The 15,186-nt window shown below is 41.2% G+C and overlaps 1 protein-coding gene across 1 annotated transcript in view; it reads left to right on the forward strand.

The window, feature by feature from the left end:
* FRYL (FRY like transcription coactivator) overlaps nt 1-15,186 on the forward strand; it is a 351,277-nt gene that overhangs the window by 204,777 nt on the left and 131,314 nt on the right. The window contains exons 27-29 of the mRNA XM_045018794.1: nt 6,861-6,985; nt 12,060-12,117; nt 13,791-13,882. Of these exons, the coding sequence (XP_044874729.1) occupies nt 6,861-6,985; nt 12,060-12,117; nt 13,791-13,882 (275 nt within the window). The remainder of the gene's footprint in view (nt 1-6,860; nt 6,986-12,059; nt 12,118-13,790; nt 13,883-15,186) is intronic.

Genomic DNA, 15,186 nt, shown 5'->3' on the forward strand with positions numbered 1-15,186 from the left:
GCTACTAAGGCAGGCTCCCTGCCTGCCCTGGCCCCACGCCGCTCCCGGAAGCAGCCACATGGCCCAGGGGGCAGGGGTCTCCCTCCATGCTCTGCTCCTGCCTGCAAGCACCACCCCCACCACTCTGATTGGCCGGGAACAGAGAGCTGTGGCCAATGGGAGCTGCAGGGGTGGTGCTTGCAGAGAGGGGCAGCACATGAAGCCATGTGCCTCCTGCATCCCCCGTAGGGGCCACGGGGTGCATTCGCCCCTTCCGGGAGCGGCATGGGGCTGGGGTAGGGGAGCCTGCCTTAGCAACAGCCATGCTGTGCTGTTGACCGGGAGTTGCACCCCAGTCCTGAGTCCCCTCCTGGAACCAGCACCCCATACCCCCTCCTGCACCCCAAGCCCCAGCTCTGACCCCCCTCCCAGAGCCAGAAGCCAGAACCCTGTACCCACTTCTGCAGCCCTGAGTGTCCTCTCACCCAAAGATTTAAAGGGTAGAATGGCCGCAACTGTCCTTCAGTTCCTTCCCACCACCCAAGGCTATGAGTATGAATTTGAAGTGTCTGAACTTCATACTCATTGGGCAGTCTATCCATTGTATTGTAAATAGTTGTAAATAGATAGGTATTCGGGGGTTAAAAATGAAAGAGTACTGGTACCAGCTCCTTTTATTCATCTGCCTATGGCACCGGTGTACTCAGTACCAAAATCCCACATAGTGTCAGAGACCTTAGGGTCTCTTTGATACCTTACGCACAGCTCTTGTTGATTGTGAAAGCGCTTCCTTCGGTACTGACTGCTACCCCTGTGCTAATGAGAGTTCAGCCTGAGTGTGCCTTCAGCACTCCATTGGGACTGGTCCACCTCTGCAAGAAGAGAACTCCTCCTTGGGCTCCAATAATAGTAGGGACATTTCATCAATACATTCCCTGGAGTCTAGGTTTTCAGATCCATACACCTCAGAGACGAAGTCTAGGGCTTATTTTTATTATCCAAGAAATAGGGGCTCTGACAGAAATACTACCGCTTTAATATATCCCCCTCCATGATCTCCTGTTCCATATGCTTACCAGAGCCCTTGGCCTTATTGGGCCCCAGGGGGATTACATCATGCCAGAAGAAACCAGCTTCTGCAACCTAGTTCAGAGCTGAGCCTCCGTCCCTTCAGTCACAAGGAAGCATTTCAGTCGGTTCAGACTGCAGCTCTGATGACTGAGCAAGATGATCAGGGCTCTGATGAGGACTTACAAGTAGACCATCCCATCTTCCTGATGAGAAGATCCCCCAAGCTTCTGGACATCTTACACACATCCATGACTGGATGTCTTGTGATGCCCATAAATGAGGGACTGTTAGAGCCAGCTAATTTATTCTGGCAGACATCTGCTTCCCTAGCTCTTTTATCAAAAAGAGTGAATCACTGTGACCAAGTCTTTTCTCAAGGCTTTGAGTAATTTTATACATGCCCTATTCCTGTGTCACTGGTTGTTGTAGTGGACAAAGAAAGAACTAGACAGAGTCAACAGAAAGCTACACTACAAAACAAAGAATCCAAGAAATTTGATTTATTTGGTTGCAAAAATTATTCATCAAGCCTACAAATGAGGATCACCAATTACCAGGCCCTGTTTGTGAAGTAGGATTACTTGAATTGGCACTCCAGCTCCAAATAGATTGATAAAATTCCTCAGGACAACAGAGAATTTGTCTTTGATCTCAAAAGGATAACTTGCAGCATGTATATAATTTAAGTGGCACTTGATGCTGCAGACACCATATCCAGATCCATGACTACCTCGATTGCCATGATTAGACCCTTGGGAATCCCTAAAAAGGTATAGGTAACAATAGAGGATTTTTCCTTTTGAACAGTGCAAACTTTTAAATGTGAAGACAGATGAGGCATTTGCTAAAGGCCTCTTGAGTGAAGCTGAAGTGCTAAGGAATTTACACTCCAACATCAAAAGGCCTCAACCATATCAGAGGAAGCCTTACTACATTCAGTGTACACAGCCTGAACCCAAGAAATGCCAGCAATTTCAGAGAAGAGAACAACAGCATGCTACATTGGGAGTGCAATCACTTCTAAATCTTGGAGCAGTGGAAGAAGTTTATCAAGAACACACAGGAGCATGAGGGTGTTATTCCATTATTTTTTTACTTCCCAAACAGAAAGGGGACTAATGCCCTATTCTGAATGTGAAATAACAGAATACCGCCATCTCCAAACTCAAGTTCAGGTAACTCTGGCCTCAGTGATTCCAACCCTGGATCAGTAGGACTGGTATGTCGTTCTTGACCGCCAGGATATTTACTTTCTTATAGCAATTCATCCTGTCCACAGAAAATATCTAGGGTTCAGGTGAGAAGTTCCTACTACAGTACTAATACAGGACTGGCCATTCGGTCTATCAGCAGTGTTGAAGGTATTTACAAAATGCCTAATGGTAGTGGCAACTGACTGAGGATTCAAGGAGTATATGTTTCTGTGCAACAGGTGACCAACTCCATACAGCAGACTCCACAATTTTTTGCCTCCCTATGCCTCAAAGTAAACAAAGAAATCATATTAATTACTATTCAAAAGATATAATTTCCAAGGGCAGTTCTGAGTATGGCTTATCTTCCCCAAGAAAGATTCCAAGCCATGCTACTAGATCTATCTATGACCTACAAATTAATCATTTTAAGAAGCTATGTCAGGCATCTGGGGCATGTGACCTCCTGCACCCATGTAACTCAGCTTGTCAGACTTCATCTTTATTGGTGGTTGAAAACTGTGTATCAGCTCAATGGACTGCACTTGATATGAGAGTGCAAGCCCCTGAGAACTCCGATTGTCATTAAATTGGTGGAAGGACACTTTCAAAGTTTGCAAGGGAGTGCCTTTCTCTTCACTGTTGTTGTCAAAGACTTTGGTGACAAATACACCCACACACTCCCCCATCCTAATCTTCAAGTACAGGGCCTATAGATTCCTCAAGAAGCTCGGTTACTTATACATGTCTTGGAACTAAGGGCCATTCATTGAGCATGCACAGTATTCCTCCCAATTCTGAAAGGTCTAACAATTCAGATAATGACAGACAGCACAACAGTAATGTTTTATATAAATAAACAGTGGGAACAAGGCTAACCACCCTTTATCAAGAAGTTGTGTGTCTGCAGGGCTACTGTATTTGTCACAAGATTACCCTGATAGCCATATGCTTACCAAGTTTTCAGATCATCAAAGGACAGTTTGCAAGCAACCATGAGAGGTCAGTTAAGGATACTGTTAGTCAAGATGTATTCATTAGGTGGGGTCATCCATCCATAGACCTGTTTGCTTTCAAAGAGAACAAGAAAAGTCTCAAATTCTGCTCCATGAGAGTTCAGTCAGATATCTCTTTCTGACATGTTCCTAATCCTGGTCCCCAGGTCTAATGTATGCCTATCTGCTGATTCTAATGATCCCAAGAGGTCTCAGGATGATCATGATAGCACCTGGGACGGCCAAAGCAGTTTCTGGTTCTCAGACCTTATTAATCACTCCATTTGACCACTAGTCCAGTTGCTTCTTCATCCAGGTCTGATATCTCAAAGATAAGGACAGATTGTCCATCCAGATCCACCTTCTTTGCACCTCTCAGCATGGATGCTGGTTAGTTAACATTAGAGAGAGGAGCTGTTTGTCTGAAGTGCAGAATATTCTTACGCACAGAAGAAAGGACACCATGAAGCTTACTTACTCTGCCAAGTGGAAGAGATTCACATTCTGGGCACATCAGTGCTAGTTATTTCCCTTTCAGACTCAGATACCTGATATACCTGGTTATCTTCTGTTATTAAGCAACATCTCTGGACTATCGCTGAGGTCCTGGAGAGCCCAGTTAGCAGATGTCTCGGCTATTCATCCTCCAGTTCAAGGTCATTTGATATTCTCACCCTGGAGTAGCTAGGTTCCTGAAAGGCCTTATGCTGATGTATCCCTCAGTCAGGAGAGCTCCCCTTCCTTGGGATCTAACATTGTGCTGATGTGTTTGATGGGGCCACCTCTTGAGCCTGAGGAAACATATGTCTTCTTTCATCTGTTCAACTTTCTAGTATCAATAACATCTTCTAGAAGGGTGGCAGAAATACAAGCACTCATGATAAGACCTCCGTACACTATATTTTTTAAAGGCAGAGTGACTTTGAGATTTCATCTGCCATTATTACCAAAGGTAGTCTTTGACTTTCATTTCTACCAGCTAATTTATCTGTCTGTATTCTTTCTCAATCCACATTCAACAAAGGAGAAGCTAACTTTACACCTTAGATTTACTTAGGGCACTCTCCCTCTACCTTGACAGGACTAAGCTAATTAGGGTGTCCCCTATATTGTTTATAACTTATCTCAAGATAGTATGAAAGGTCAGGCCATATAAATCAGAGATTTTTTAATTGGATTTCTATGTGCATTAAGTTATGCTATATAAGTTATGCTAAATAGCCAAGTTAGACCCACCATTGAGGGTTACTGTCCATGGTGTGAGAGCTTAAACAGCTTCTACAACCTTCTTGAGAAATGTTTCAATAATAGAGATATGTAGAGCATTTACCCAACAGTGCTCTGTAGAGGCAGCATCAAGATCTGATGCCTACGTTGGGAAGGCTGTCTTGCAGTTACTGTTCAGGTAGACTCTTGAACCCACCTACAGTGATCTAGGTCACTGCTTGTGAGTTACTGACAGTGAAATATATATGGACACACACTTGGAAAAGAAGAAATGGTTACTTACCTTGTATTAGTGGTGGTTCTTCAAGATGTGTTGTCCATGTATATTCTATAGTCCGCCCTTCTTGCTCACTACTACAGAATCCTACAACACCTGGATTCTGTATTGGTGAAGAAACTGAGGCGCTGAGCAGCTGAGGAAACCCTGCCCTTTATGTGCTTCATTGGGAGGCACAAGGACACTCGGGGTACAGGTACGGCCCCAGTAGACACTGCTGGGCAAAAGAATATAAATTCAAGTGCTTGGGGTGCATATGCACTACTGCATCTCAAAGAACCAGGTACTGTAAGGTAAGTAACTAGTTCTTTTTGTTTATTGTGCTCACAGATGTTCCTGGTGCCTCACAAAGCAAATAGGCATATTTCCCTGCACCAAATAGTTTATAACCTAGAATTTAGATATGATACAGCCAGTGAGACAAAGAATAAACATGACGGGGACAGGAAGGGGAAAGGACAGTTATATAAATAAGAGTATGCTGTGATGTGCTTACTGCATGTTCTCTTTGTTGTGAATAAAATCTTTATATTGGATGATGAAAATTAGTTATTTTTTATAGACTTTTTGCAGTTGAAGTGAGAGCGATGCTTGCTGGGAATATTCAGAGTAGTGAGACACCTATCACCTGTCTTTAGTGTGTCTGTGCTTGCTGTGGGTCAGTTCTCCAACACCTCCAGCGTTTGGCCACACAAGCACTACCTTCTAGGTGTCCTGAGGTCTCACTTTTTTTTTTACATGTTAATGGTGTACACTCCAACCCCAAGTCCTACGGACATCCCTCTGGAGTGTCCAGCTTCTGTTCCACTGGGCTCTCACAGAATTCACAGATCCAGTACTTCCAAAGGAATAGTACATGCCAGCTTACCAGTTTTACATCAGGATCACCACTCCGCTGAACACACAGCACTTTGATATGTTTATAGTGAAAATAAGAAGTTTATTTAACCCCAAAAAAGAGAGATTCAAGTAATAGCAAGTAGATGGAAGTATTAAACAAAGGGTTACATATAAAATAAGATAATAACTCACATTCTAGAACTTAGTATTACTCACTGGCATTTTTCAGCCAGTTGACTGTGATCCCATTTTCACAAAACAAGCCATGCTCTCAGCTGGTCCCCTCAGTACAGGATGCAGACCAGCTCTCTAGCTACAGTTATAGTCCAAAAATCCATTGTCCTCACTTGTAAATAGGACTCCCTCCTGCTGGTTCATTTCTTCCTGTAAATTTCCTCGTTGGAAGATTTCACAAGCCCTTTGACTCAAGACTGTAAATGGGTCTCCGTTGCAAACTATACAATACTCAGTTTACTTGTAGACAGACACACAAAAATTTCATGCCTGAAAGAAACATGCTTCTCACCTTTTGGTGACCAGCCCCAAATCACAGACCTTAAGAACATAATTTTCAGTATATATACATAGCTCCTTACCTATTACCTTTACATAACATTTCACAATGATTCTGAGGGCTGACGTGACATGGCCTTTTAGTAGAGACCTTATGTGACACGCTTTGGTGATCTAGTATGTAGATACCAAACACTGGGAATCCCTGTAATCTTTATGCACCCTGGGTCCACTGCCAGATGGCACCAAGAGATCCCTGTGTCACAGTGAGTTTTTAGGAGGGATTTGAATGAGGGAAAGGTATCAGCTTGACAGGTTTTTTAGGTGCTCTCCAGGCAAAAGGTACAGCCTGGAAGAAAATAATGTCAATATTATGGAGGTCACTGAAAACCTGTGCACTTGGTCTGGAGACCTATGCAATATGAGAGATCCTGTATTTCAAAGAAGTAGAGGAGACATTTGTTTTGATGCTAATCTCCTCAAGAAAGAAGCTCTGATATAAAACCAGAAGTAACAGTCTGCAGATGGAAATGAGATTTGTACAAGGATGGGGAGGACAAAACATCCCAATAAAGATATTGAAAATACGATGCAGAGAGACTGTTGTTACTGGTTTAGAGCAAAAGTTTCCCTTTCATAATAACTATTTCAAGTAACTTCTCAGTTTGGAAATAATTTAAAATAAAATTAAACTTTTTTTAATGCTACCAGCTGGATACTGTGTAACTACTTGCTAGAAAAAAATATTCGGTTTTCTCCTTTCAGATTATTGGCAGTCCGTCCCCTTCATCCTTGTTTAAGCACATAGTTCCAATGATGCGCTCTGAGAGCATGGAAATTACAGAATCCCTTGTGCTGGGACTTGGCAGGACCAACCCAGGAGCTTTTAGGTAATTTTTGTGCTCTAACCATTTTATTGCTAATTGATCATGAAATTGTTGTGAACTCTGATTTCAATTTAATTTTAAAAAATCACACGCAAAGAAATATCTGACAGGCTTGAAAACTGAAATGAATAGATCCTCTTTCTTAGCAGTTAGCAGTGTGACAAAGATTGCTAGATATTGAAACAATAGACACACAGACTGCGCTTGAAGCCCAAATCACACTAGCTCTCAAGATCAGTCAGTAGTTGTTGCTGTAGTTTTGGGTTAGAATAGTACATTTCCTCATCTCAGTTACATGGACCTACAGCTCACTGTGTCTCCTGTGATATTTGTTTATTTTTTATATTTAAATAACAATAAAAACCATCAATACAAAAAGCTCTCAGCACCCTTACAGTTAATTAAATTTACATTAATAAATGATGAGCATCCAGCAGGAAAAAATACTCATAGAGTGAATTAAGTAAGCCAATAAATCAAAGCAGCAAAACAGGTCCTTCTTCTTCGAGTTATGCTCCCTATACATATTTTACTCAATGTGTGTATGTGCTCCATGCACCTGAGGCTGGAAGATTTTTACTAGTGGCGTCCATTTGTCTGCAACTGCACCTCCTTGTGCTCCAAACTGAAGGCATAAGGAGTGGTGTGGACTGACCACCTCTTCAGTTCCTTTCTACTGTTCGTGCTCTCAGACAGAACCCTTCCAGTGTTTGCAGCTTTGCTAGCATTCCTGCTTCCAGTTCAGGTTTGTTGTAAATAGTTCTCCTTTGGCTTATAGTTAATTTAGTTTTAGTCTTAGTCAGTCAGTTAGTGTTAGCAGAGGTCTGGAGGCTGTTGGGATATGTAGCATGCCCAAGATACTTAGCATTAAGTCCTGCATGGCCAGTCCCTGGTCTTCCTGGTTAGTAAGTTCTACAGTACTTGTTTATGTTGGTTTTGGGAGTCACATATTCCCTCCAAGTGCAATATTTGTCATCCTTTCTCCCTCGGACTTCACATTTGAGCGTCGCTCCAAATATTCTTGATAGAGTCCTCTTTGAGCCCCAGTCGAGCAACCCTGAGCTATCAGATCCCCCTGTACATTGGCTGGAAACACTGAGATGTGCCCTTCCTAGCACAGTACTCCCTGACTCTGGATCATTGGAAGTCACAACCAAAGACCCCAGCAGACAGATGGAAGGAGAGTGTGAGCAAACACTTGCATAAAAAAATGCTCCCAAGTCCTCATCTAAGAAGAGGACTTAATCCCCTACATCCAGATCTGGTGAGACTTCATGTCCTGGTATAGGTGTGTCAGGAGCAGACAGGGAGCATGAATCTGCACTGTTAGTAATGAGAGTCAAGAGTGCTCTGAAGTGAGTGGCCCCAGCAAGATAAGGAAGGTAACGACTGCTGACTATACTATATATATATTTATATATATAACAATACTGTCTCATGGTAAAAGGAGGATTCTGCCGTATCAGCTCCCCCTATCTAACCTTAATAAACACCATCGGATTCACCAAGAAGCAGAAGCCCTTTCCACTCCCTATCTTCTAAAGCTGTGTACTACATCTTAGATGACCTAGACATTACTGATATTGTCAGAACCAATGATCACTAGAGACGTACCCACTCCTTTGGTGCACCATTCACCAATCCTGTCAACCAGCTAAGGCTCTACCACACGGGTTCTCAACCTTTTTTCTTTTTGAGCCACATCTTCCCCCCAACCAGCATGCTATAAAAACTCCACGGCCCACCTGTGCCACAACAACTGTTTTTTCTGCATATAAAAGCCAGGTCCAAGGTTAGGGGGTAGCAAGCAGGGCAGTTGGTCGGGGCCCCATGCCACAGAGGGCCCTGTGAAGCTAAGTTGCTCAGGCTTTGGCTTCAGTCCTGGGTGGTGGAGCTTGGAGCCCTGGGGCTGAAGCCTTTCTGCTTTCAGCTTTCTGCCCTGGGCTCCAGCAAGTCTAATGCCAGCCCTCTTGGCAGACCCCCTGAAACCTACCTGCAGACTCCTAGGGGGCCCTGGACCCCTGGTCGAGAACCACTACTCTACCAGGCATCCCATACCATTAGCTCCAATTATGGTATATGGGGATACATATTTCTTGGATGATCTTGAGATGAAGACTCTGGTCCCTTGTCTGAACCGAGGCACAAGAGTAGCCCATATAGGGATTTCAGGTTCTGCAGGACTCCTCCTTCCTTCCACATGACGTATCTAGTCCAGGACAATTGGTAAACTCCCCATGGGGCCACATCCTTTCTTCTACTTGTCCTATTAAGGGATCAGAGCAGGAGTTCAGAGAGAGATTGCTTCATATTGATAAACCACAGTTATCTCAGGAGCAATATGAAGAAGAGGAGCAATAGGAATAAACAGACGCTTTGTGGAACTGTCATCCTCATCTCCTAAGGAGGCAGTTGCACCAGCCTCACCATCACTACCAGATGATTAGGACCTTCTGAGAAGGATTGTGGATGCACTCCGGTCCCTCTAGAGGAAGTCCAGGACACCGCTCACAAATTGCTAGATATCGTCCAGACTGCTGGCACGAGCACAGTGGCACTTCCTATCAATGAGGCTATATTTAAAGCCAGCTAAGATGGTCTGGCATACCCCAGCCAGTTGCACCCCCTACTCTGCAGAAGGCTGAGAAGAAACATTTTGTACCATCTAAGTGGTAAGGTAAGGGCATCTAAGCTAGCAGAACCATTAGGAAAGGGATAGATAATACAGAAAATATTATACCACTATGTAAATCCATAGTACTCTATAGTATGCCCACACCTTGAGTACTGAGTGTAGTTCGGGTCACCCCATCTCAAAAAAGATGGTTTTTGAATTGGAAAAGGTACAGAGAAGGGCAACAATAATGATTAGGGTATGAAACAACTTCTATATGAGGAGATATTAAAAAGACCTGGACTTTTCAGCTTACAAAAGAGATGACTAAGGGGGGATATTATAGAGGTCTATAAAATCATGAATGATGTGGAGAAAGTGAATTAAGGAAATGTTTACATAATACAAGAACCAGGGGTCACCCAATGAAATTAATAGGTTGCAGGCTTAAAACAAATATAAGGAACTACTTCTTCACACAACACCAAATCAAACTGTGGAACTCGTCATGGGATGTTGTGAAGACCAAAAGTATAATTGGATTTTAACAAAAATTAGATAAGTTAATGGAGAATTGGTATATCAATGGTTATAAACCAAGATGGTCAGGGACGCAACCCCATACTCTGGGTGTCACTCACCTATGAATGCATGAAACTGGAACTGGATGACAGGGGATGGATCACTCAATTGCTGTGATCTGCTCATTCCCTCTGAAGTGTCTGGCACTGGCCACTGTCAGAAGACAGGATACTGGGCTGGATGGATACTGAGTCTGATTCACTATAGCCGTTCTTATGGAATTAAGACTCATCTAGCTATTGTGCAAGAAATTCCTGTCTTAACCAAAGGTCCACCTCTCTTCAGATTTTAACAGACTATACAACCATTCTGTATTATATCAATTTGCAGTGGAAAGTGGGCTCAGTGCTTCATGACCATGATGCCATGACATTTTTGAACTCATGTCAATCACCACGTCACCCTTGCAATTCTCCATCTTCCAGAAGAAGAAAAAAGCCACCAAAGGAAGTTAAGCACCCAGAAGGAGAGGTCCCTCAAACTAACAACGACCAGTACTCTGCTTGCACAGTAGGGAGACTATGGAATGGACTTGTTTGCCACAGAACGCAATATTAAGTGTAAACAATTCTGCTCCAGGAGGGAGAAGTCTGAAATCTTTAATAGATGCATTGCTCTAATCATATGTTTCTCTGTGCTTTCCCTCCAATATTTCTTATTCCAAATTGCTGCAGAAAAGCTGATGAGAAAGTGTCATGTTGTTTCTTGTAGCCTGAGCATGGCCCCTTCAGTTACGGCACACTGACTTGCTTCACTTGGTTTTTGATCCTCTAATCTTTAGTTCCACACACCCAGTAGATCTCCTGCACTAGGAGTAGAGCCAGATTCTGTACACTGATTCCTGAGCTGAGAGCTCAGGTACTGGCTGTTGAGCAATTTGGACATAATTGCATTGGGTAAGTCCTGAAACTTCTGCTGGAGAACAGGAAACCTTCCACCAGAAACTCCTACTCTTTGAAATGGAAATGGTTCTCCATCTGGGTAAGACAGTAAAGATCTTATTCTTGCCAGTCTTCAGTTTCCTTTGTTCCGAACTATCAGTTTCACCTTGGATGACCTGGTCTCTCTTTCAACTCAGTGTGTGTGTGCCTGTTTGTGATTTTGGCCTTTCCTTCACAATGACAGGTCTCTACTGAATTCTCTCATCTTATAGTGACATGATTTTTCTAAAGACTTATTTCATATATTTATTCCTCTTTGGGAGCCTGAAGTTTGAAAGATCCAGGCGCTAATGGCTGGGGCATCATTTACTATATTCCATAAAAATAAGGCCATAATTTGTCATCACCCCCAAATTCTTGTCTAAATTGGTCCCTGATTTCTTCCAGAATCAGTCAGCTTGTCCAAACCCATTTCACTATCAGGGATGATTGGTCTACAGTCTAGATAAAAGATAGCGCTATGCTACTGTCTGACCAGGATTAAGCCATTCTTCAAAATATCTTCTTAGATTGTAGCAGAATACAGGTCAGTCATTTTCCATTCAAGGACTCATCAAGGGTATCAGACTTTCCATATTCTCAGTACTATGAACTAGTGGGGATTCCATTAATAACAAGTATTGGGCCAGATGCCACCAAATCTGAAGTCTAGGGACTGCTTGTTATACTGTGCTGTCTCAAATACTGGTGTTGTAATAGATGGTAAATTCCTTTTCAATTGTTATTACTTTGAGAAATGTCAGATTGATGCTCTGTCTTGCATATTAGCAAAATCAGTGTCCTGTCTTTTAGATATTAATTTGATTTATAAAGTCACTGTAAATGAAAGCAAAACTAGAGATATTTTCATTTTTTAATACAAGTTTTACAACATTCGTTTCTGTAAGACATTTAGCATCTTCACTACTAAGTCAGTGATTTATCTATCATTTTTATCCAGGGAACTAATAGAAGAATTACATCCTATAATTAAGGAAGCACTTGAAAGAAGACCAGAGGTAATAAGGATATTTTTATTTGTGCTCAGAATCTTCTTATAGCTATTTTTCCACAAACATAGTAGAGAAATATTACTATCTGTTCTTTAACAGCTATGGCTAACATACAGTAATGTAGCTTAAATAAATAACTAAAATAGTCAAAACCTTTTTTTATTCCTTTCAAGGTAACTTACATATATGTTAGTTTTGGGGGGTTTTTTAAATCAAACCCTTAACTTTAGAACTATGCACTGAAAGCCCTTCTTGCCACAGTAATTTTGTTAGTAATAGCTAATAGTTTAAAATATTTTTTCCACCTTATTTTTTATGTCCTAGTATCCAAGCCAAATGCAGTCTGTTTGCTTTTACTCAAAGTGTTGTGTTGGTGACATCCCATCAGTCAGAGAGGCTCATGTGTACTGTACATAGGAGAGAGAAAAATACGATTTTTCTAACTGGGACAAAACATTAACTTACCTGACCTCTTCCAGTCCTACGAACAAGGCTTCTCTGATAGATAGCATATCACCGGTATATATGGTACATATTGAAGTGTGGAACCAAACAAGTGCTGTTAACCCGCAGTGAGCCTGGATGTCAGTATATTCAAAGGAAAACAAAAAGATGACATAAAACTGTAGTATTTGTTCTGTGGTAGCATCAAAAGTCCTTAATAAGGACCAAGACCCCAGTGTGATAGGTTCTGTACGAACACAGAGTAAAAGACAATTGATAGGTACCCTAGATAATAACTGTTTTGTTTTTGATCATCGCACTGAATTTTATATTTTAAAGATAGCTGATAGGAACATCCAGTATGAATTTCAAAACCTGTCCCACAGCTGTGTGCCATAATGCATTTTTTCAAAGCCCTACATGTACCTATGCTAGTCATACAAATGCCAATCTTTACACATTTATACTTTACAGTAGGCGGTGTGAAATGTAAAGCTGCAGTATACTGTTACAGAAGATCATGTCAAATTTAATTTCAGATAACTTTATTCATGTGGTGTTATTCATGTATAACTTAGTGGTTTGAGTTCAATTGGCACATCATTGGAATAAGTAGACTGTAATATATTTAGAACTAAAAGTTACCATTGGGCTCAAATGGTAAACAATGAGGGTAATTGTTTTCCTTCTTTTGTTCAAGAATAGTTACTTTTAAATCTATTATAGAATATCCAGGGAGATTGAAGTGTTCACCTACTGGCTTTTGTATGTTAGCATTCCTGATGTCTGATTTGTGTCCATTTATTCTTTTACGTAGGGACTGTCCTGTTTGGCCAATGTACATGGCCAAGGTGTCAATTCCAGGAGAGGAATGTACATTGGCCAAACCGGACAGTCCCTACATAAAAGAATCACTCTCTCATAACAGTCTAAATCGTGGAGCAATAATTTTCCATTGTACCCAGCTGAAGAAGTAAATAATAGTGTTCTTCATGGAAGTCTGAGAGGTTACACAAGGAATGAATGTGACCCATGATCTAGTACATTAAAATTGTACAGCAAATCTGCTAACTGTTTAAATAAAAAAAAATAAATCTGTGACTCACTGCTGAAAACTGTAGTGGTACCAACATGAGTGGAGTCATGACTGTGTTTCAGTGTCCCTGTAGGCCAAACTGATATTATCCTTATTCACTCCACTGCTCCATGTAATTTTGTATTTTTCCATTGAACAGAATATGAAACGACGCAGGCGTCGAGATATTTTACGAGTACAACTAGTACGAATATTTGAACTGCTGGCAGATGCTGGTGTTATTAGTCACAGGTAGGTGTGGAGTTGATGAGAAGGCATTGTTTATTTCCCTAACAAACTTCTGAATTAAGAGCCAATAGTTTCTCTATACATTTGTCTGTTTCACCTTATTGTACAACTGAACAATCACTTAAAACTTAATTTAGAGCAGCATAATACACAATAATTCCAATAAATCTTGTAGGAGGATTTCAGTGACAATAATATTTCAATATTATAATAGAATACTGGAATAATCAATATTTTGCCTTGTTCCCATGTTTTCTTGAAAGACCAAATAAAGCAAACAAACAAAATCCACAAGGAGTTTGTAAATACTAATTTTAAAAACATAAAGATATGCTGATCAGTATCTATAAATTTACATCTAAGTTTCTGACCACTCTATTTTATTTGAAATGCCATGGAACATCTCATGTTTTCAGTGAGATGTGTAAGTGTGTGACACAGGTATATGTTTGCATGTGTGTTCTTTTTGTATAGGACCTTGTCAGTAGTGAATGAGTTAAGTTACAGGATCAAGTATAAAGCCCTTGAGCTACTTTTACAGTTGAGATCCCAAGCTGGAGACAGATAGACTAACTGAGCTCTTCCTGCAGTAACATCCTGATGTTATACAATGAGTCCTGTGAAAAGAAGAAAATGTGATCTATTAATACTTAACTCCCTGGAGATATTTAAAATAAAACATGTGGGGCAGGGGAGGTAGGAATATAAATTTTTGTTAATCTAGCCTAACATGTAAGATATCACTTTTATGGAAGTCCTTTAAGATTTATAAATCAGGCATAATTTATATGCGCTCAACATATCAAAAAGTAGCCTAAATCTCCAGGATGAGGATTGTTGTTGACAACTCTGCTGCTTGACTGTGCAGGAGACAGAACTTTCTCTGTTGCCAGTCTGAGTCTGTGGAACAAACTCTTACAGGAACTGAGGACTGTCTCAAACTTCACCACTTTCTGCTCCTAGGGCAAGGCACACTTCTTTGACCTTCTCTAATATAAACAGATCACTGTATACATTTAAAGAAAAAAAAATCCTACTAGTACAAAACATTCCATTACACGCACAGTTCTCTTCCAGAGGACAAGATGAGAGAGCATCAACCACATGTGACAGATGTTACATCTCTTAAAGCACTACTAGAAAGCACTCAGATCCCATAGTGATGAGGCTGATATAAGAGCCTATTTAGCATAAAGTATATAGCTGCTGTTTCCAATTAGTACTCCTCAGCATAGCATAAAATACTGAGGACCTTTGTCTAGCTCAGAAGACATGCTGATCAGTATAGATACTGATCAGCATACTGA

The sequence above is a fragment of the Mauremys mutica genome, chromosome 5 (assembly GCF_020497125.1).
Source record: "Mauremys mutica isolate MM-2020 ecotype Southern chromosome 5, ASM2049712v1, whole genome shotgun sequence".
NCBI classification, from domain to species: domain Eukaryota; kingdom Metazoa; phylum Chordata; order Testudines; family Geoemydidae; genus Mauremys; species Mauremys mutica.